At 42.6% G+C, this 21,493-nt stretch overlaps 3 protein-coding genes and 2 long non-coding RNA genes across 10 annotated transcripts; 3 read left to right on the top strand and 2 right to left on the bottom strand.

Annotated features, from left to right (window-relative positions):
• Nucleotides 1-62: 62 nt before the first annotated feature.
• LOC107265373 (major facilitator superfamily domain-containing protein 9) lies at nucleotides 63-2,181 on the top strand. Its single transcript, XM_015734782.2, has 5 exons — nucleotides 63-442; nucleotides 503-634; nucleotides 706-835; nucleotides 946-1,155; nucleotides 1,220-2,181. Exons 1-5 carry the CDS (start codon nucleotides 401-403, stop codon nucleotides 1,933-1,935), a joined length of 1,230 nt encoding a protein of 409 aa, XP_015590268.1. The 5' UTR covers nucleotides 63-400; the 3' UTR covers nucleotides 1,936-2,181.
• Nucleotides 2,182-2,188: 7 nt separating this feature from the next.
• Nucleotides 2,189-2,574, bottom strand: LOC107265377 (protein PET100 homolog, mitochondrial). Its single transcript, XM_015734785.2, has one exon. The coding sequence runs from the start codon at nucleotides 2,565-2,567 to the stop codon at nucleotides 2,304-2,306; it is 264 nt and encodes an 87-aa protein (XP_015590271.1). The 5' UTR covers nucleotides 2,568-2,574; the 3' UTR covers nucleotides 2,189-2,303.
• Nucleotides 2,575-3,676: 1,102 nt separating this feature from the next.
• LOC112494002 lies at nucleotides 3,677-4,306 on the top strand. Of its 2 annotated transcripts, none has more exons than XR_003059065.1 (3): nucleotides 3,677-3,897; nucleotides 3,966-4,088; nucleotides 4,164-4,306. It is a non-coding gene; the product is annotated as an uncharacterized LOC112494002 (long non-coding RNA). The 2 variants fall into 2 exon arrangements; XR_003059066.1 differs by having other exon boundaries at nucleotides 3,966-4,100.
• A 95-nt stretch (nucleotides 4,307-4,401) lies between these two features.
• LOC107265076 lies at nucleotides 4,402-9,961 on the top strand. Of its 5 annotated transcripts, XR_003059061.1 has the most exons (8): nucleotides 4,402-4,886; nucleotides 4,975-5,094; nucleotides 5,643-5,798; nucleotides 5,875-6,158; nucleotides 8,076-8,599; nucleotides 8,692-8,806; nucleotides 8,869-9,188; nucleotides 9,300-9,961. It is a non-coding gene; the product is annotated as an uncharacterized LOC107265076 (long non-coding RNA). The 5 variants fall into 5 exon arrangements; XR_003059063.1 differs by having other exon boundaries at nucleotides 5,875-6,122; nucleotides 8,692-9,188; XR_003059060.1 differs by having other exon boundaries at nucleotides 8,692-9,188.
• A 6,148-nt stretch (nucleotides 9,962-16,109) lies between these two features.
• LOC112493954 lies at nucleotides 16,110-17,415 on the bottom strand. The gene is made up of 2 exons (XM_025082284.1): nucleotides 16,818-17,415; nucleotides 16,110-16,773 (listed from the first exon to the last, which is right to left on the bottom strand). The coding sequence occupies exons 1-2, from the start codon at nucleotides 16,955-16,957 to the stop codon at nucleotides 16,452-16,454; spliced, it is 462 nt and encodes a 153-aa protein (XP_024938052.1). The 5' UTR covers nucleotides 16,958-17,415; the 3' UTR covers nucleotides 16,110-16,451.
• Nucleotides 17,416-21,493: the final 4,078 nt, after the last annotated feature.

The raw sequence follows: 21,493 nt of genomic DNA, 5'->3' as shown, positions 1-21,493 counted from the left end.
TCTACAATTTCAAACTTAATTACTGTACTACGTTCATAGATGAACTTTCATTATTATCTGTTGTTACGCAATCACAAATTACTATCTGTCTCTTTGTATATGAAGAATTATGCACAATATGTTGTAAGAAACGTATAATAAAAAGATTAATTGTTTCACAGTGAAGCGTGCTCGAAAAAAGACAAAAATATGAACGTACGATATAAAAATTAACGCGCCATATTTACTTGTGATTTAAAAGTCTCTTAATGTAATTTGAAAGGAATGACATTACATTGGCAAGCCTGTTTCGTAATTGTACGAGATAATTGAAGTAGTAATAGAATATTATTTATTTGAGCTATAAATAAAAAAATTACACAATTATATGTAGTATTTAAAGATCATTCTATATTATAACATGAAATTTCATCCAGCATGGGTACACACTGCTGCATTTTTGGTAAGATCTTTTTATCATAACGAGATTTCATTGATCATTGTAAATGATTTTTCATTTTAGGATCTGCTAGCTGTCAGTTTAATTATTCCTTTAATGTCACCATACTTGAGGCAGTTGGGTGCGTCACATTTTTTTATTGGACTCACAGGTTCCGTTTATGCAGGTGCTCAGCTTATTAGTGGTCCTATTATTGTGAGTCAAGATGCCCTTAATTTAAAGTACAAATGATATTTTTGGTTGTTATTAATACTTTGTACTTTCAGGGCAGTTGGAGTGATACAATTGGAAGGCAAAAAATTTTTATCACTTGTCTAGCTGTATGCGCTGTGTGTTACTCAGTATTGGGATGGATACATACTTTGTATACTATACTTTTACTTAGAATAATAATAGGTACTATTATACAAGAATTAATGAAGATATTATCTCGAAATAATTAGTACAGAGGTATAAATTAATCAAGTTCACTGAATGTTCATTAAATGTTGTCTTGTATAATTTAGGTATATTCAAACAAACTCAAGTATTTCTACGTATCATTGTGGCTGATAGAATACCACAAAACCAGCAAAGTTTGGAGTCAGGACGTTTGAGTGCCATATCAGGAATGGGATTTATAGTAGGTCCTGTCATTGGAGGCCATTTAGCTGAATTTGAAAATGGATATTTATATCTTGGCTGGTGCATCAGTATTATATTTGCAATTAATATTGGTTGGTATAAGATTTCTCTAAAATATTAGATTAATATGGTATTATCAAAAGTTTCTTTTTATAGCAATTGCATATCTAGTTTTTGATGACTTGCCACGTACCAACACAATAGAGAAAAATGTGTCATCTTCACAGACCAAACTCCAAAACTTACATAACAACGTAATTAAAGCAATACGCAACCTTACTAATGTTGATTGGTTGACATATTGGGACGTTTTCATTTTGAAGTTCCTATTGGCTATTGCTTTTTCTGTTTTTATATCAAATTATACTCTTCGAATTCAAGAGAAATATGATGTGACTCCAAAATGGGTTGGCTATACTATTTCACTGCAAGGACTTTTTGGTACCCTAGCTGGATTTACTACTGGATGGATAGACAGAAAGTTTTATCAAAATGACCTTGATTATAAACGCCGGAATGCACATGGGTTTGCTATTATGACAATTTGCTTTTTGGGCAATATAACAGCTTCTAATTTAACTATTTTTATGTTGTGGATGATTCCACTACGCATCAGCACTAGCTTTTTAAGAGTAATTGAAACTAACATGATCCTAAAAAGATGTTTGCCCTCACAACGTGGATCAATTTTAGGAGCTATGCATAGTATGACAAACGTAGCTCGCTTAGTAGCTCCTTTACTTGCAGGTATTATGGATGATTACTATGGTAGTAATGGTGCTAGTTTTGTAGCAGCTATTTTAACTATTATTGGAATTCCAATAGCTATGAGAGTAAAACATATTGAGTACAAAGATTTGAAAACTAGTTAATGTTAATCTATTAGTTTTATAGAATATTAGTACATTACCAATGATGTATGAAATTGTTTATTTTTAAATCATTTAAGCAGTCAGATATTTAATTGAACTTTATGCATGAATAAATTCCATCTAAATTTATCATGAAGTGACTTCAGGGTTTTAATAATATATACAAAATTGTTAGGTGGGGGTTGCAAATATGTCAATGAACTCCCATATAAACTAATATTCAATGCAATAAAGATATCAAAATAATATTTAATTTTTATTTAAAATACTATTAAGGTCTATACTATTATATACATAAGCATCAATACATGACTGTAAATGAAAGAAATATCTTTATCGTATCACTAAAACGTATGTATATTAAAACTTCAATTTTTTAGTTTATCTTTATCTATCTGTGCTTGCGATGCTTCCAAAGCTTCTAAAACCTTTTTTTGATATGCAGCTTGATGTTCCTCAATAGTCTTTCGAAGCAAAAGTGTATTTTCTTTATTTTCAGGAGGGTAAGTTTCTCTTTTCACTTTTGTTACCCATTCTTCAAAATTTTCAGGTTGATTGAAATAATGAAAAAGACCAACAGGAAATGCCATATAAATTGCCATCCGTAAAACCTCAAGTTTCCAGGTACCCATCGCGTGCCGTTCTGTAAATTATGAGAATTTTGTAAACAATTAAACCATTAAAAATATATACAAACACGTATCGATAAAACACAATAACATACCTCTTCACACGATCACTGAAGTTCAGTATAGTAAATCATTAAACCTTTCGCAGATTTCGTATAAATGTTTAGAAGCAGCAATACCATTAAGGTTATTCCATCAGCTGATATATCAATAATCAAAAACGTCAGAAACCAAGATAAATCGTGCTGGTAACAGTAGACTACTTTCCTTAGTTTCTCTTTTTAGTTCGTACTTTAAAGACTCGATGGCGCCACAGATCCACCACACACGACGACCAAAGTAACCCCAGCCTTAGCGGTAGAGATTTATTCTTTTCAAATAAGTGGAATCACTATAGAGAATAGCTTAAGGCAAATATAATACCAAGCGAAATAAAGTTTAATCTACATTTTTACTCGTTCATTAGTCTTGTTATAAAGAGTCGATTATTTCAGAACTCCGACATTCTTATCTGACACTATAAACTGTAATCAATAAGCTTTCGATGATGGGCGAACCTACAGATTCCAATCGCCATTCTTTTAATGGGATTTCGGTGACCTATTGAAAATTTCCATAAAAGATCCACTAGAACTACTGATATTCCTCGTCAATGTTTCTTATTATAATCAAAGAGATACGACCATTAAATATTCCTCAAATGTTTCTCAATTTCCGTTGTCCTTTTCAAACATATCTTTGTAAATTTCAACTTCTTACAATCTACAAGCCTCCGGCCATAGTTCTTATAAAAATTCGCAAAATTTTTGTGCAAATCAGGCATATAAAACCATTTTCATTAATTGTGTTATTTACCCGTTTAGCAATTACATACCAAATGAAGTTAATGGGATACAGTGTTAAGTTTTGACACCACTACTGACATTTATTTGGTAATAAATATTCTAAGCATCTAATGTGGGTGGTGAGCCAATGTCTTCGACAAGAAACACGACTGTTGCTCTGAGGTTTTCAAGAAAGAGATCCTCGCCAGGTTTAACGTCGTTGAAATTTATTCGTGTTCGCGCAGACCGCCGATCCTGAGATGTTGTTACGATATCGTCCCGACGCCACGATTCGGGTCGTGCTTTCTTTATGTGGCTGCCCAGTTTCATTCGACACGCCAGAAAAAAGGAATTCCTTGATATCGGACGGTTTAAAAGGATCACGCATGAGAAAGACTATATCCCTTTAAAAAAGTTTTGGAAATGCAAAACATGCTTGATACCAAAAGTATAATGATAATGATATATTATTCGGACGCCTTCTGGAATATAGAGAAGAAGAGAATAACGTAACGTATGAAATAATTTCCATCTTATAAAGTGTCAAGATCATATTTCATACCTATATGAACGATAGGTTAGGATAGACTGGTGGAGTACTTCCGACAACGCAAGGAATTCCAAAAAAGACATCGAACATAACCGTCCAAAGGATCCGCCATCTTTCAACTTATCGGCGCGTACTATACGGATGCAATTCGTAGGAAAAATAGTTGAGATCGCTAGTAGAATTTTCTTTCTATTCCAAGTGGCTTTCTGATACATACGATTGCAGGCACTGTCCCCGAAGAAGCGTCCTTATCTTCGTATACGTCCCAATGGCAATTCGTCGGAAAAATATTTCCCGTAATAGATATAGCTCAGGAAGTGTTTGCCAGGAACTGACGAGATCCAGAGAATCCTGATTGGGAGTCGATTCCTTCAGGAATACCAAGACACGAATCATTCTCCCAGGAACATCACGACAATTTCACCGATGCACGTATCAAAGTAAAAACAAAATGACTTCCAACCTATACAATTCTTGGCGCCTTGTGCACGTTCCTTGTGGATGCTTCCCTATACGCCTCATCCCCAGTACACATCCAGCAGGCGAAGGTAAGAGAAATTATTAATTTTTCCCCCCAGTGTGGCACGTGCGTCTCGTCAACCTGACCGCCCTCCTCTCTGATCCGCACCCTTTGAAAACTTATATTGCTTCTCTGTCCTTCAGCGCCATTTCTGTATTCTTCTAATCGTAAGCAGTAAAGTTGTGGAGACACCTCGTGGAAGAGGTCTTGCGGCGCAGAGGCGTGACGAGCAAAGACATAAACCTGCCGGTCATGAAGGAAAGATGATTCCCGGCTAGGCGAGCCGCTTAGAATGTAAAGGCATATACGTGTCTATGTGTATAGAATAGCCGTGGGGCAAGGAGGGTGTACCTACATGTCTTGCTCGATGATTGCTGTGTATTTACGAGCTCATTACCACAAGGAGAAGCAAGAGAGAAATAGAAAACGTTAGTATTATACCAGTACTCTCTGTACGAATAGTGGAAGTTTATTTTCTCCTCGTAAACGATTTTACTCAAGTATTATTATCAACAGCGGAAGTGACTGGATACAATGGATTCGAGTGGACAGTTGGAAATAACGTCCCTGGGACTGAATATTTTTGCCAAAATGAAACGCATTCGTGAAACAGACAAAAATTTGTTTATTTCTTGGGTATGTGTGGCAAGTACCTATATTTATGTATATGTGAATATGTTGCGGGTGTATGGCCCACGCAAGAGGAAACCCACGCGTTCTTAATACGAGACGCGTCAGCTGCGTAAAGTGCTGTAGGTTATATGGGATACGTATATATTTGTATATACAGGTATGCTCTCTATAGTTGGTATATAACGTACACCCCCGTAGCCTTTGTCCGGCACGATAATTGTCCACGCGCTCGACCATTGGCATGATATTGGTGTTGGATTCTGCCACACCTCCGCCCATTATAAATCAATCTACAAAGTCGAGAGCTCTGTGGGACGAGATCAAAGTCTGTCCATTTCTGACATACGATACGATGCGTGTACCGTATTGTGTACTTTATTGATGAATGAATAATCTGCAGTCTGCGGTGAATCCGTATGGGTCGTTTACAAATATAGTAAATGGAAAAAAAAGACATATAGTCAGGCGTAGAATTCTTCTCATCCTAAACTGAATTTTGAAGAAAATTTTGAAAAATCTTCAAATTTTTTTTCACTGTTATATGTATACAGGTGGCCGTTTCACCATTCAGTGTTGCCAAGGAGAGGAGGGAAACGCGCGAAATTTGAAATTGGAAAACGCCGGACCCACTAACCAGGGAAATTAATTGAAGTCTGAGTGGTCAGATGAAAGCAGAGAAGATGAAGAGCTACAGAGGAACTAGGAAGGTGACTATTGGTGACTGTATGTAAGAAAGAGTAAGATAAAGGAAGAGCAATTGCGGAACTGGGCTTAACTTTCCAGAGGCAGACGGTTAGGGAAACCGGACGTGGAGCATCAAGGTTCTGACGCTAACCAATACTCGATAACCAGGCAGACGCAGGCTTCCCACGCGCAAGAAGGTTAAAATATCCATGTCTCCCTGCCAGTCTCCCTGAAAACCTGGAAACCTGGATGCCTGGCTGTCTACGTCTGCCCGATGCCTACCCAACCAAATGGCAAATACCAATAACCAATTCACAGAGGACCAGCCAACCCGAGAGGCTGCGGAGGTAGAGAAGTCCTGGCGCAGTACACAGTAATACCGGGTACACTTTCCGTCGGCAGAACTGCATTTCCTATAATCTACGAGCAATCACTCAATAATTGGGAGCCCCCGATAGCTACGTAGCCATATTGCCACGTACCCAGTAAATTCAGGGTAAAAAATTCTGTTACGCGTACGTTAGTCGAGATTCCACGATATTACCGTTGCCGTTCCACGTCACGGTTAATTCTCTTAGTTTTCAGAAGAATCACTGCAACTTGCTAATCAAGACGCAGTGATTCATCTTTGCGGAATCGTTGCTTCTTTTTCGATATTTTTATTTCACTATTTCTTTCTAACCGCAAGATAATATCGCAGAGTCATCAGACGTCTAGCAATTCGCAATTAACACAATGAAAACTCGCCGTAGAAACCTTCGATTCGATCACGTATTCCCTATGCTTTTTTCATATTGCGTTTTTGCGACGCATCTGGCACGCCTTTTTTGCGACCCACTTTATCTCACTTCAGCTGTTACATCTCTTCTTCACGGGCTCTGCTATCTACCCTAGTCACATCGACACGGGAAATTCGTCCCGCACGATTGTTCATCAGCGAATTCGTTTATTTGATATAATCATGCGTGCCGCGGTTAAGTGATTCCAAAAACTGAAAGTCGATCAACCTTACACTGCGGTCTGCGCGGCGAAATTCAAAGAAAGAAACAAGGCAGAAATGAGAGCTCAGACTGTTCTAGCGTCCTTGCGCGTTACAAGGCTCAACGATTATATACACGGCTTACACTGTGACAAGTACGTTGCCGTGTAAATGCTTTTTAACGGTAGATCTGTCATGGTAGGTAGAACACTGGAGAGGCTAGGGAGTCCCTGATGATACTAGAAGTTTTCTTGCTCATTTTTACAAATGGTTAAAAATTTTACAAGGCATTTCGTCTGGCTAAAGTGAATAATGCATTACGAGAGATCTAAGTTATTTATACAATTAGTCAATGTCATAAACCGTACAATATAGATGGTTCATGCGATTCTATTAATACGTATACAGTTTACTGTTGACGCCAGAACTTTTAGAGTGCATTATATGCACAATTTATTGCACTTTCTTCTACTTCTGATGCCAACAGAAAGGGAACTGGCTTGCGCTTATTGTGTTGAGCGGGTAACTGCACGTATGCATGTATTTATACAAGGGCGTGTGTGCTTGCCTTACCGTGTTGGTAAATTGCTTTTGCCTCGGACAGAGTTTATTCTAGTAACACAGTTTCGGCTGTTAGTGAACGAGTTTGTTTGGGTCCATCTCGTTTAAGAGTGGGCGGTCCTGCGAAGGATGCTGGGGTGGTATAGCTAGAAAAGGGGTGGACGAACCAGTGGCGTAGGATCGTACACTTGGGTTTCTTTCTGAGAGTCATAATGTCAATTTTACATAAAATACTTCACCCTGCTCTAGAGATACTTCAGTGCAAAGATTCCTTTCCGATATCAAATTCTTAACTGAGTGTCTGGATTTAATAATCCGTCGGTCTAAGTTTAATTCTTATAATGAACCATTAACTTTCAAACAAATACATTTCTGGGTTACTTTTGCATCTCTGTAAAAGTTTTAATGAGATCCGTGTCCTCTGAGATTATTGTATAACGTGTTTAACGTACTGTTTGAAGTATTTGTCATTATTGCATGAAAATGTTGAGCTAGATCCACTCGTTGAAATCGGATATTATTTAGGTCGATCCAATAGCGATAAATAATTGTGTTAGTTAATGAAATAATTAGATAGTATTCTCCCTGAATAATACACATATTTGATAAATTGTTATATCATCCATTCGATTTATTTCAATATATTTGTGGCAATTAAATACGTATTACATATTATATTTTTATATTAGGATTACAAAATGCCTTAATGTTCTAAAGTTGTAATAGTGTAACTGATTTGCCATGTTTCTGATATCTGTAGGAAGTTCGGTCCGGCTCACGCAGGATAATGGAGATTGACATCACTGAGAAACACACAACTACAGTGTTCAGCCTGTCTAAAGGCTGGTCTTCGATTTTCGTCCTACACCGTTGGACCCAAGGGGCTGTTGGTTCGTCGGGGGTAGGTTAAGGGTTGGAAACGGAAGTGCGGCAAGACGGCGGACCCCGGTGCGGGTGGGCAGGCAAGGAAGCAAGCAAGCAAGTATACTTGGGTAGGACGGCGAGGGAACGCAACGGGGCTCAAACGGAGAACGGGGTAAAATGGGGCTGAGACGGGGTTGAGACTGGGCTGAGAAGGAAGCCAAGACCACCACCTCACCTCGCCTCTTTGCCACGCCACGCCTCGCCTCACAATGCACCGGATTAGCGATTGTATTGATCCGCCCTCGCTAGTCCCTAGCCCCTTCCTGCAAAGGAGCCACATTTTGGCCGACTGCATTCTCCCGAAAGCCCAAGGAAAAATAGCTAACCGATATTCGAACGCCGAGGACAGCGAAAAAGAAGGTAGATTAAATTCTTATCGTTTTTCGACAATCCTATATCCTTGAATCGTGCCTGGCTGTTCTGTACATAGGATTTATCCTGATGCATTTCAGGAAGTATGCGTACACTTTTCAATGGAGGGTATAGTGACAGCGAAGGACGTTGAGTTTTGTACTTCCAGAGGCAAGGATTGCATCACGGTCTTCCTGGAGCTTGTATAATACTACGGTAACCTTCAAATTATCAGATACTTTGATTTCTGTTCGTGATCGATCTTCTTATAAAAATAGTGAAGGATGATGCGAGAGAGAAAGAGCAAACGTCAGTTTACGAGAACCTCCAGAATACTAGGTTACAGAGAGACTTGGGCAAAAATTCAGACTCTTAGAAAAGCTCTTTTGGTCGTACAAAGAATTGCGAAGACGAGAAGGCGGAACCAGCTGAGGGAACGCGGTCATTCGTCAAGCGTTCAAAGAAAAACAGAACTTATATCAAAGAGAATGTATCCTGGGTGATAGCTGGAATTTGAAGTATAAAATTCAAAAATTTTGATGTTTGATAAAAATGGAAGTGCAGCAGCATATCGCATCTACGTATAATTTTAAGACGGGTATGGATTTATTTTTGTTTATCATTATATTTACATAATATCATATCTATAGGTATTTAAAAAATTATGACTGTACACACAAAATAATTAAATGTATACGACTATTTCTAGGCTATGAAGTTCACTGTCGTGGCCATTTTGCTGTGGAAACTATGGCTGCGTGATTGCCAATGGCGTTGGAGAAACTTGACGTTGGGACGGCTGAGGGGTCGTGAAGTCGACGAAGAGGGCCACAGGCAGTTCAGGGGGTTGTGCATCACGGCGAAGGGCTTGCGTTTATGGGGTTGAGACTTAGCCATGTGCGTGAGGATGTCAAAGTGTTCGTGGCTATGGGTTTGCCGAGCTGGGGTTCAGAATGAGGGTGTGGAAGTGGGTGGTAGTGGAACCATCCTTACTTTTGAACGCCATGGCTCCCTGTCTCGTTTAGTCAGTGTCGAACGCTGCCTTAGAGAACACTCTTGGAAGTCTCTCCGAAGCTTCTTTTTCCCCCTTCATTTTCTAGTGTCGATAAATTGTGGCACGTTTGTTATCTTGAAGGCTTGTAGAATAAGGTTTGACGTTTCTATGCTGGCGCATGGGCTGTAGAACAAGAATAAATTTTTTCTATAATGATAGAGTCATCTTCATAAAGATAAATTGATTATTACATCAATTAATTATTAATAGAATCCGCTATAGAATTGAAACTTATAGAAAGAAAATTTAATTTCGAAAGCAGGTCAGACCATGAGATCAGTAGATATCACATGCGACACGTGGTGATGATAAGATGATTCTGGTTGTCACTATAATTTTATTAAAGATAAAGCAACGTAGCATTTGATTCTATTTTTATATCTATAATTATATAAGATCTGTCAACAGTCGAAATTCTTTTAAACGTCTCATTTATTATAGAGGTCAGGTTCTATTATCAATTTATAATTAAGCACATCTTGTGACCCATTAATGTCTGCAGACGAGACGGTACTGTCCTTCGCCATTTCCCCCGTTTTACTACCGTCTGGCTCTAGTTTACGGTCGCAAAACTAAACTCTGTATTAATTTCATGAAAACTCACCTAAAATCCCCATAAACCTCTTACTGTCCCTACTTTAAATCTCCACCACTCTGCGACACTCAGATAACGAAAATATCTCTTCTCTCGTCCAAGGCACACTAGACTTACCATCAAGAAAATCATATCAGTAAACTCGTCTGGCATCGTTCCCTACATATTCCTCAGGTCGCGGGAGTCTCGTTTCATAATCTTCCAAAACACACCTTCATCCCCATGAGCTATGCGGAATTCTCTTGAAAAGCAAGAACCGTATTAAAATAGAGAAGCCGTAAAGGCCGTTGCCATCACTTAGAGTTCCCTTAAGCCAATCGCAGTCAGGTTAGCCGAAAAAAGGGGCTGCGACTGGATGTCAGGGAAAAAGTTACCACCACCATACGGAAGAAATTACGTTCCACCTACACCTTGGACAGGGTGAAGTATCTTTGATGGGTGTAGGTAGACCTAGGTAGGTAGGGAGCAAGCCACCTAGAAGGTTGAAGGTATATAGCATAAGGTACCGAGTGCCGGCGATGGCGTGCGTGTCAGACAGACGATGAGAAAGAGCTGGTGCATTCAAGGGATCCGCCAGTGGGTATAGAGAGGGCTGGAAAGGGCGTAGAAGGTGGTTACTCCTACGTGGAGTAGGGTGAGTCTGAGGTATGGATAGAAAGCGAGTGGGGTAAAGAGACAGGGTTAGCGTAAGAGGGACAGAGAGTCAGAGTGAGAGGGTTGATACGGTTAGGGATGGTAGAGGATAGAAAACGGTGCGAGAGCAGGGTGCAGGTTTACGACTTCAGTGTGTGCTAGTCTGGTCGAGGGGTGGAAGGTCGTATAAGAGAGAGAGAGAGAGAGAGAGAGAGAGAGAGAGAGAGAGAGAGAGCAAGGGGATTGGGGTATGCCGGTAGCGAAAGGCTGACAGGGTGCACCGGGTTCTAGGTGAGGTGGTGCAAGAGGAGCACAGAGAGGATAGGCGGATAGCCGGGGGCGGCTAGACTTCCGAAACAGTAAAACCACGTCGGTGTGTGCGTCCTCGTATCCTGGTGTACCTGCAGCTCTATAAACCCTGGTCGTCCGCTGCCGCACTAGCTCGTTCACTCGAGCGATGTATCCAGACGTAAGCGAACCTCGTAATTCGACGAGTGTCTGGGTCCCGGCTATCCATCCGTCCGCTTCCTTGGGACTCCTCGACAGAGATCTCTGGATCTCTGAATTCCGTCCTGGAGACTGTATACGTGAGAGCCGCGTCTCTGTACGTCGCATCATGAAGGATTGAGTGTGTTGGTCTATGAATACCCTAGGTTTCTTGAGGATGTTACACCTGGACGTGCTGAATAGACGTAACTGATGACGAGGAGAATCTGATCAGACCTGGCTTGAAAGACCCATGGGGTTATTCGGTATACTTCGGAGACGAGATTAAATTGACTTCCGGTCGATCTTCCAGGACAATCGAGAGTACGTTGTTTGATGGAAGCTGCTAGATTTATTGTTCCAGGGTGGTAAGGATAATTGGGGTAGAAAATGGCGAGAATTTAAGGGGTCACTATTACTATGCTGGGTAGTGAAATCATGGAATTTATTTACATAAGAAGTGCTTGATAATCATGCTAGGTAATGTTGGGCTGGGAATAAGTGCAGGGAGATGTGTATCTTGGTGGATGTATGAGATCTTTTTCATTGCTGGATGAAACTGTATCCGGTTGAAGATGGGTAGGACTTGAAAACAAGGTCAGGTCGTAGGGTAAAGTTACGTATAAAAACGGCAAACGTTTTGGTATTTGTCGACTTTATTGATATGTCGAATAGACTGGGTTTTTAGCCCTATGGACTCACGATGCTTCGCATATCGATAGCGAACGGCAAGCGGCTTCATTTAAATTTCAAAACCTGAAATACAAGGCTGAACGTATAAAATAAAACAAGCGGCATACCGTACTTTCCAGCTCAAAAGTACCACTCCGGATTTGATAGCTGCCATGCGATCCTTTTAATTGAATTTTATTAAATTATGCAATCAAAATAGTTTAAACGCTTTCATCGTTTGTCAACGAATCGTAAATCTGACCCGCGAACGAGAGATGGCTTTAGAAGAATTTTTAAAAATTTAGTGATTTCATATACCATCCATGAGTGTGAGAGAGACATACTCATTAGCTTCTACGCGCGTAAGACAAGGACGGACATACTCGCGGCCCAAATCGCTCTGAATTATCTCAATTTTTTTTTTAATTGACCCTTCTACGGGTTTATATACGGATCTATCCTTGAGTGATATTTTAAAAAATCTTAAGATATCAAATTCATTCAATCGGCACATTTTTTAAAGGATTATAACAAAATTGATTTCGGCTATACAGCTTTGACGTTTATGTTGAGTAAACCTGTGTACCGTATTAATAAACTTCAACGAGACGTGCGCGTGCCACCTAACGCCCAATACGTCCAATAAATATCGGCATAATCGACAAAAACCCGGAGTGGACAAAAAAAAGAGTGAAATACTTTCTCTACCTAAATCGTTCAATTATTTTACAGTACCAGTTGCATCCCAACAGTAATCCTGCGCCAGCTTACATACCTTCCAATTCAGCATCCCATATCTACACAGACTCGTGTATGCGTCATAAACAAGAGCATCCCTGGATATGCAGAAGCTTCAAAGCTGATCTCGTGGCACATAATTATTGAGGATAGAAGAAGAGCTCAGCATGGTAACAGCAGTGGCATCCATTAAGGTCCAGGGTGTAAAACTAAAGCCAAGAGCATAGCCATCTTCTCATCCAATCAAGTCACATCATTCTTAGCCGGTGCTGCCATCTCCGGGTAAAGTTTTTAATCTGCTTTTCATTATGCTCATAGCTTAACCCCCATTCGCGTGGGGGATGATGCTCTCTCGTATACGCACACCAGGAGCCAGTCTTCTGTCCTCCGGTTTCCCAGCATGCTCCGCAGCCTTCAGCCTCACCCACGTGTTCTTTCTCTCTTTTCCTCCCATTCGCTCTTATGTGGGTTTACAACCCTATGACCCTGTGCGCTGGTATTCTCCCTCTTGCTCGCTCGCAGGATGAGGAACTCCTATGTCGGTACGCGTCCATGCGCGACTGTGTGGTGGCAGCTACCCCCGTGAGGTTAGTGCGAGGGGGTAGGTTACTCGTGGCGCGGCATTAACGGGCAGGGTAGTAAATTGTTGAGGGTGTAGGTGGGAATGGTTGCGTATCGGTGTTGGGGTGCGTCTAGACCGGGGTGAGACTGCGTCACAACCCTGGCCCGTATCATGGCTCTGTTTAACGACAGACTATCGAGGGGTGGGAATTTACCTGCCACCCCTGTGTTAACGGCCCTGTTGCCGACGTTACTGTTCCCTCTACTCCATCGTCCGCAGCTAACTGTTCTGGAATGATGGCTTCGTAACTATACAGACATCTCTTGTCTGGCTATCAAACTACGGGGATGTTGATCCTGACTCTGGAACTTTGGGTTAAGGCAAAATCCCCAGGAATCATTCCTCTTATTGTATTTTCAGGCTGGGACATTCCACAGCGACGGACCAAGTAGCTCCTTTGCCAATTAATGGAGAACATCGTGTTCCTTGGATATTTTTTTTTTCTTTGTACGACGATGATGGTGACCGAGCAAACGAAGACGCCTGGATAGAACGCAAAGTTGACTACAGCGTAACCATACGGTGGCTGAACGTTTCTGCCTGTTGAGGAGTTTAACGCGAACCTCGTTCCAAACTTTGGATAGAATGTGGATGGAAGCGAGGCAAGTAAACACTGGAGACTTTCGTTTTCTACGGATGCCAAGCTAAACTTTCCTACATGATACCACTGAGGATAAGTTTACAATTCTCTTTTTATACCTTGGTTACATTCCGGGTACGCTTGCATATCGAGCTTATTTCTTGAATAGAAATTTACTCTTAAGAAGATCCAATATCATCTGCAATCGTATCGACATATAAACTTTCAAAGATGACCCCCGGTATGGATACCCATATTTGTACTCTTAATATGACATGGATAATGTCAAAATACCTTGTCCTTGAAAATCAGCAGGTGTAAGAATACATATTATCTATATCTATATATATTTCAGAAATGAATGAGAAAGCAACAACCAGACCGAAGAGGAGGATTCAGAAATTTGCCAAAGTCAAAGAAGCACCCCGTGCTGGGAATTGGAAAAAATTGACTCCCGCAGGAAGCACATGCGTATCAGTGCGTGCGGGCACATATCGTTGGGTCCCTGTAACACAGAGTAAACCAGTGTAGGACGGCAAGCATGTGTGCTAGCACGTAAACGGAAGGGAAGACAACGCAGTGTGATAGTGGGGCAGGAGCAACGATGATGAAGGTAGCAGAAAGTGGTAGTGATGCAAGGTGGTGGCAGAGAAGCATTGGTAGTAGTATATATATTTTATACTTTATATATATATATATATATATATATTTGCACAGGGCACAGAGTATAGAGTGTGGAGTACGGAATGGCGTGGGGCAGGTCCGGGCGGTCGATATCGCCGTCTGTGCTTCTCCACAGACTTCCACTTCCCTTCGGTTACGCCACCTAGGTCCGGGTCCGGCTGGCGTCATCTCAACGCTTCAAGAACGTCTAACGTCGAAGTACAAGACAGTACAAGAGTATAAGATACCAGAGGAAGACGTATGCACAACTCTAGCGGATAATCCTGGAATTGCTTTGGGTCCAAACTCATTGTTCGATCCTGACGCCATACCTTTGATCTATGGACTACTTGCACGCATATATCCTAGATTTGAACTACAAACAAAGTAATGATCGAACGTAGATCATTGATCTTAAGGAGTTGGATCCTGAGGAATTCGATGGATCATCTAATCCTCCATAGTACTGCCAAGAGTCAGGTGGCCCCACAGTGAAACCCGTAAGAGGGATTTAAGCACTGCGTTTATAGACGCTGTTGGTAGACGTTATAGAGAGAATAGGAAAGAGTTGACCCGAGACACAGAGAGAGAGAGAATCAAAGAGTTGAAGGGCGGGTAGTAGGGAGGATGATCTAGAGGGAGATACGTATACATATCTATAGATATACGCTATACTAAACAGTATATTGAGATTCGCTCTTCACTTTGCGTAGTGCGAGAGACCCTCCTGTATCACTATCGCAAGCAAGTACCTATGCTAGTATGTAAATTTATACATGTATATAGGTATCAGTATTGCACCGTGGGGTTAGGCCTCGTGTTTCGTGGGGGTTGATTGTGGCGTTGGAGTAGATTACGCAATTATCTTATGAACGCCGCGCGTACGAGTGCTTACGCTGCGTTACGTATAGAAGATGATAGGCACTCGACTAGGAGTATATATATATACAGAGCATATACCGCTGTATGTCTATATAAAGGTACCGGTTCGTACCTTCAAGTCTTACCAACATGAACGCGAGAAAAACTCACGAAATTGGTAGCATTACGCAATTACTCTTAAGTCTGGCTCTTATGCCAAGCCTAACCCCGTAGCATACGAATAAAACATGATGTACATTTTCTATACGCATGGTAGAAGTTAACCGTAACTCAGGCGGCTTCCACATAATAGTCAATGTATATGTACTAGGAGTATATATATATATATATATACCTATGGCCGTATCTAAGAAACAGGGAATCGTGATCTACGCGATTCGTGACGCTCGTTGTATCGCGTCCAACGATAAACGGCACAGTTTTGCATTCATGGGAACGCACCGTTACCGATACGTATAGCCGAGTACTCGTGTACCCAACTTGACAGACTCCACTTCACTGGGATGGAAGTTTATTGCGAAGAATTGACATGGATGGGAAGCATGAGAAATAGAAAGAAAGTTTCTCACGACAAGCTCTTCAGTGCATCACGATTCCTAGTTCGTCCATCAATAAGGGAGAATCGTAGTTCTAGTTGGTACCTAGTAAATAGAATTATATATGTACACCTACTATATACGCGAATTACCTAGTACACCGTGAAAAAAAATTCCGATAACCTGACTAATAACTCGCGGCGCGTTATTTCATCGAGGTAGTCCGCAACGAATGGTATAGTAGAGCTAGGGTAGGTTCCTATGTTATCCTACGAGACAGCAAGTCGTGAGTATCGATTTGATCTGGAAGATCTAGGCGATCGATCACTGTGTAAAATAATACAGAAAACGTAGTCGTGTGTAATTCGTTGTTTACAGTAATACCGTGGTACTATAAGTGTTATATTTTTTTTAGCGATTCAAAAGTCCCGCCGTTTCTCAAAAAGATTTTTCTACCATGATCGAAGTTCATGCCGGTCCTCATTGATGTCCTGCAGTCTGAACTTGCTTTGCTGCTTCTACCTAATAACTCCTGTAAAATGCTATACAGGTATTCCGCGTAAGGCACGTTTTCTATGGGTCGTTGGCACATCAGCCTCTTGAAGAGTAGATGGCGTGTATTGCTACTAGCGAATCCACCTTTTCCTCCTCCTTCGTAGTCCTCTTTTCCTACGTCCTTTCCCTTTCTTCTCTTCTTCCTCATCGCATTGTAATAGAATCGTCTACATTATTAATGAGTCTACGCTTGGTTTCAGCGAGCCTTTACTTGTCAAGAACAGCATGTCGTGCACGGCCCTGGGACGCTCCTGACTTATTCACTGGGGGTAGTGGGCGACTTCGTGTTCTCCGCAGAAATGACAGAAGGAAGTTTCCTTGGAGGGTGTACTGGTCTACGTCGACGTGCATGCAGGTGGACGTACACGTGTGCACTTGTGAATTATGCTAGCTAGAGAAGAGAGCTGCTATATTCTATATTTACGTGTGTCGTGAGTTCTTGATTTTCTGAGATCTTACCGAACTGATCTGGACAATGGGAAATGCAGCAAAATATATTGCGAATACCGAGAGACATGGAATAGCCCGGAGAATTTAATAGTTTATAATTTAAAAAAATGATATATCCACGGTTCTATACATTTTTTTAAAAGACACTCACTCGAGGTTAGGTTAGATTCTCTTGATTGAATTTTATACTGGGTACCGTTGAAAGTTATCCGAAGCACTTTACCTGGTTAATGTATAAAAGAAATAAGTCAAATCAATGTCTTCAGGTGGTTGAAAAGGCGTTGCTAAAAGTTTTCTGTATAACAAAGCGTCCCATGCCTCTATCTGGCAACACACGTGTAAGTGTATATACATGCGGATCTGATAAGGGTGGTTAGACCCTCCAGAAAGGGGTCGAGTTACCTCATCACTGTTTTCAAGTTAACCGCTTTGTTGCGCCCAGTGTCTTTATCTAAGCACCGTTCTGCTATAGGCCTTTAGCCAAGCGCAGAAGGTATTGAAGGTTAAAGTTGTGGATAGACGGAGATAAATAAAATGAAATGATAACTCCGCCAAGAATTCCAGTACAAAGATTGCACCGCGTGCTTTGTAACTCTCCGGTATATCGACCATCGTTAGATTTGAAAAAGCATTATCAAAGATCGCCGACAGTGCTCTCAACGGTTACTGATTATTTCCACTAGTGGCTACTGGATATTTGCGCCATATTCAATCAATCGAAACAGGAGAGCAGTTACCGCATGCACGTTCAACGGGGATTTACAATTTTTAACCGATATAACCATCGGTCAGATATTGATCTAAGAATTCTCCGTGGTCCATAAGAGACAGGAGACTTGCTTCAGAATTCCAAAACAGGTTTAATTTGTATGTAATAAAGAATGACAGGTGCGAGTTAATGAATATAGGGAATAAAGTGTAGGTCTAGGGATTTTTTTTCTTCTATGGCAACCATACTGCGTAAGTCAGATCTGTAGTCATGCGTCACGTGACTTCCCACTCCTTTCCTGGTCTGAGGTTAGATATCCTAGACGCTTCCATAAGGCAGCAAAAGCCTCAGGGAGAAAAGCAGCAGTCTTACCAATCTTTACTAGCCTTACCAGGCTTACCACCCTTAGCGGCCTTACCGTAGGAACCCCATAGTACTCGCTACCGACCCCCCCGGTACTCCTCGTCTACCCTGGCCGAGTCACTGCACCAAGCCGCACCAGCGAGCAGCTTTGAGCTTCGAGCTTTTTGCGGGGTTCAACCACCTCAGAGCGACGCACGCAGACACGACGCACGCAGCCCCCGAAACGAACGGGGCCTGCAGCCGTCTCGTGGGGGACGACGACGGTGGTGGTTAGAGCGGCATCGGCGTCGGCGTCGGCGGCGTCTGAAATATATATCAGGCCTTCGAGCACAAAGACGATACCTCCTATACCTAACCTTACCTTCAAACGCCACCACGTACACATGGGGAATCGTGCACGAGTACGTGAGGCGTCGGCGTTCTCGACTTCCTTTCTACTCGTAACTCTCGAGGATGTAAACACAATTTGCATAAAAACAGTGTGCCACTGGGTCGTATGCCCTGGGTATTTAGCATAGGGGTGGCAACGACGGTGGTTGCGGCTGGCGATGATGGCGGAGGCGCCGGCGATGGCTGTCTCGAGGAAACTGCTCTTTTTTAACAGTAGTATAATTCTTCCCCTTCTGACGGTTAAATGCATTACGCGGGGCATTATGCATGTAAACATGGCATTCACTGCAATGAATGGACGCCCTGTCTGACTAGGGGAAGAGGTTGGTAAAGGCTCGAGGTGTTATCTGCTGGTGTAGCGGGTTGTAACGTATCCTTTTGTCGATTTCGAGTAGGCCATTCCGTGAGATAGTCTGTGCTTAAAGCTTTTTTCTTTTTTCAGCCATCCTGTTTTTAGATCTAGGAGTCGGAACTTCATTTCGGCGGAGTTTTGCGAAAGACGAGTGGCGCTAAATGCGCCGTAAAATTCGGAAGAAAAAATAGTGCGGCCGGAAGACGGGGACGGAGTGGTAGAGGTCATCTAGGAGCGGAGCTACTATGCCGATGTGGAAGCGGAGGGCGCCTGACGCGGCCACTTGGCGGCTGGTGTAAAGTTGCAAATTTCAAAGCCACTTTGACTCGCGGCTAACGAAGTTCTTTAACGAGGCTAGCCATTTTCATGAGTTAACTGGCCGCGTATTTTTATCCTTGAGGTCAAGACAGTCTTGCGGGAGCTTTCGGAAATGAAATGAGGGCTCACAAAAACCAAAGGGTGTATATAGTCACAGGTTAGTAACCCTTGCTCGAGGTAAAAGGTACTTGGGAAGAGTTCAAAGGGGGTTGAAAATTAAGGAGCGACTGCTCACCATTTATGCCCAAATTTTTGGCTAATCCCTGCTCGAGGGGTAGCGTTGGGGTAGACCCTCGCGAATTTATATTCTTGGAACTCGCGAGGGTGTCGGTGCGTGTAGATTTACTGAGGGTGCGTAGAGGGTGCGTTCACTCTGTCTCAATCCTCTTTCTCGTATTCTCTTTCAGAGGATGACGGTGGCGGCGGTGGTGGTGGCGGCAGCGACGACGGCGACGACGGCGGACACATCAATAATTACCCGCGGCGGCAGGGATGGCAAGACGTAGAGGGCGTTAGGGGTGGCCGGGGCCGGGGAAGAGGAGTCTCGGGTCAACCGGGGTCAAGTCGCGCCACCAGACGCAACCCACCCTCCTAGACTCGCCTCCTGCTCTCACACCCGAGACCCCGTCGAAACCTCTGACCCACCCTCCAGTCCACCCTCTTCCAGGGTGAGAACCGGGAGGACTCACGCACGCACACCGAATATGCGTCTGGCCAGCCAACTTTCGTCTGGGGTCGTTTCCACCGAGTTCATTCACACCGCACGAAATCTTACGACAGTCTCGCCGACTCACGGAATTTTATGGTACTATTTCTTTGATCTTTTTTTCTCCTCGTCTTTACACACTTCTTTCAGCCACCATAACGGATACCATTATGACGGCAGTAGATGCTTTAAAAGCAGATCACGATTCGCTATCGTGTTACTTGTATGACGTCCATCATCCATAAAATCGGCAGTCGAATCATAAGAATAATTATGACGTCGCATAATTGAGATGGATTGGGCAACGGGACGCCGACCAGTTCACCAGGGTTCAGCAATTGGATTTCTAATGGCGGAAATAGCTCGACACGTGGCTCACGTGATTTCATATGCCAACTCGATCCGTTACATGTAAATCTGTGAGTAATTTTAATCACTGTCCCTCTATCTCTTTCTGCTATGAAATATCAAAAGAGTAACGCAGCGGAGTTCATAATGCATAAGATACATACGGACGGGTATTGGCCCCGTATTGATCATACTCTAACAGTTTTATTCACCCTAAGCCATCGTGCAAGGTCGAGCCAGTTATTTCCAGGGTGGCATGGATGGGAGCATTCGGGTCCTAGTCACGCTTCATCCTTAGCAGGAGTTACGAGTTCCATCGCGAAGGAGGTTCCGCCAAGGGAGGTCAAGTGCCGGAAAACAGGATTCCACCCTACGTCCTCGAGAGCCGGAGGTATCCTCAGCAGCCCTCACGCACACCGAATATCTGTCTGGCTAGCCAACTCTTGCCTCTGGGGTCGTCTCACTCCCTTCGGAGTTCGTTCACACCGGAGCCCGTCGTCTTTGTCGTCTGAAAGGAGACCCGAACAGCAGAAGCAGCAGCAGCGATAACTACCTCCTGGAATTCGATCGTTCAGATTTTCGACATGAAAAAGACCCGCTACTATCAGCTCGTTGTTAATAAGGGAGAAAATTTATTCTTAAGGGGATTAAAAAAATGTAGAACAAAACAGAAGCATCGTTGAACATGCATCACCGTTAATTAGCTAATCAATAGTAACAAGCGTTATAACAGGGTGATATATACCGTACTGCCGTTCGAAGTGACACTTTAGCATCCCAATGTTAATTCCCTGACGCATCCCTTCCAATAGTGCGTTTCAATCCCCTACATTTGGCAGGGCCATTCCCGTATGGCGGAACTACGGCACCGGACTGCAGCGTTATGTCATTCTAATTAATGCGGAGAAAGTGAATTGGTATTTCGATAGCGCTGTTCCATTCGAGCTCCCAGTTAGCCAGTTTGCCAGTTGCGTGGTGGCTATGTGGCAGCTCAGGGTTGAAGTAGACCTGGAGTCAGGGGGTGCGGAGGGTGGTACGGGCTGTCGAGGTTGCTTTGTGGGTAGGGAATCTCACTGAGGAAGGCAACGCAGGGGTTATAGGGTTGAAGGGTTGCAGGGTGGTTCGTTCGGTGGGCGCTTCTAGAGGGTTGGAGTTCGAAGGGATGGCGACGGGTCGTTGCCCGAAAACGCGGCTCTGTTATTGTCCCCCTACCTACTCTTTCTCTTCCCCTATTCACCCTTCCCTACCCTC

The sequence above is a fragment of the Cephus cinctus genome, unplaced genomic scaffold, assembly GCF_000341935.2.
Source record: "Cephus cinctus unplaced genomic scaffold, Ccin1 Ccin1_scaffold0215, whole genome shotgun sequence".
Classification (NCBI taxonomy): Eukaryota; Metazoa; Arthropoda; class Insecta; order Hymenoptera; family Cephidae; genus Cephus; species Cephus cinctus.
This window is presented reverse-complemented; position numbering and strand designations above follow the sequence as displayed.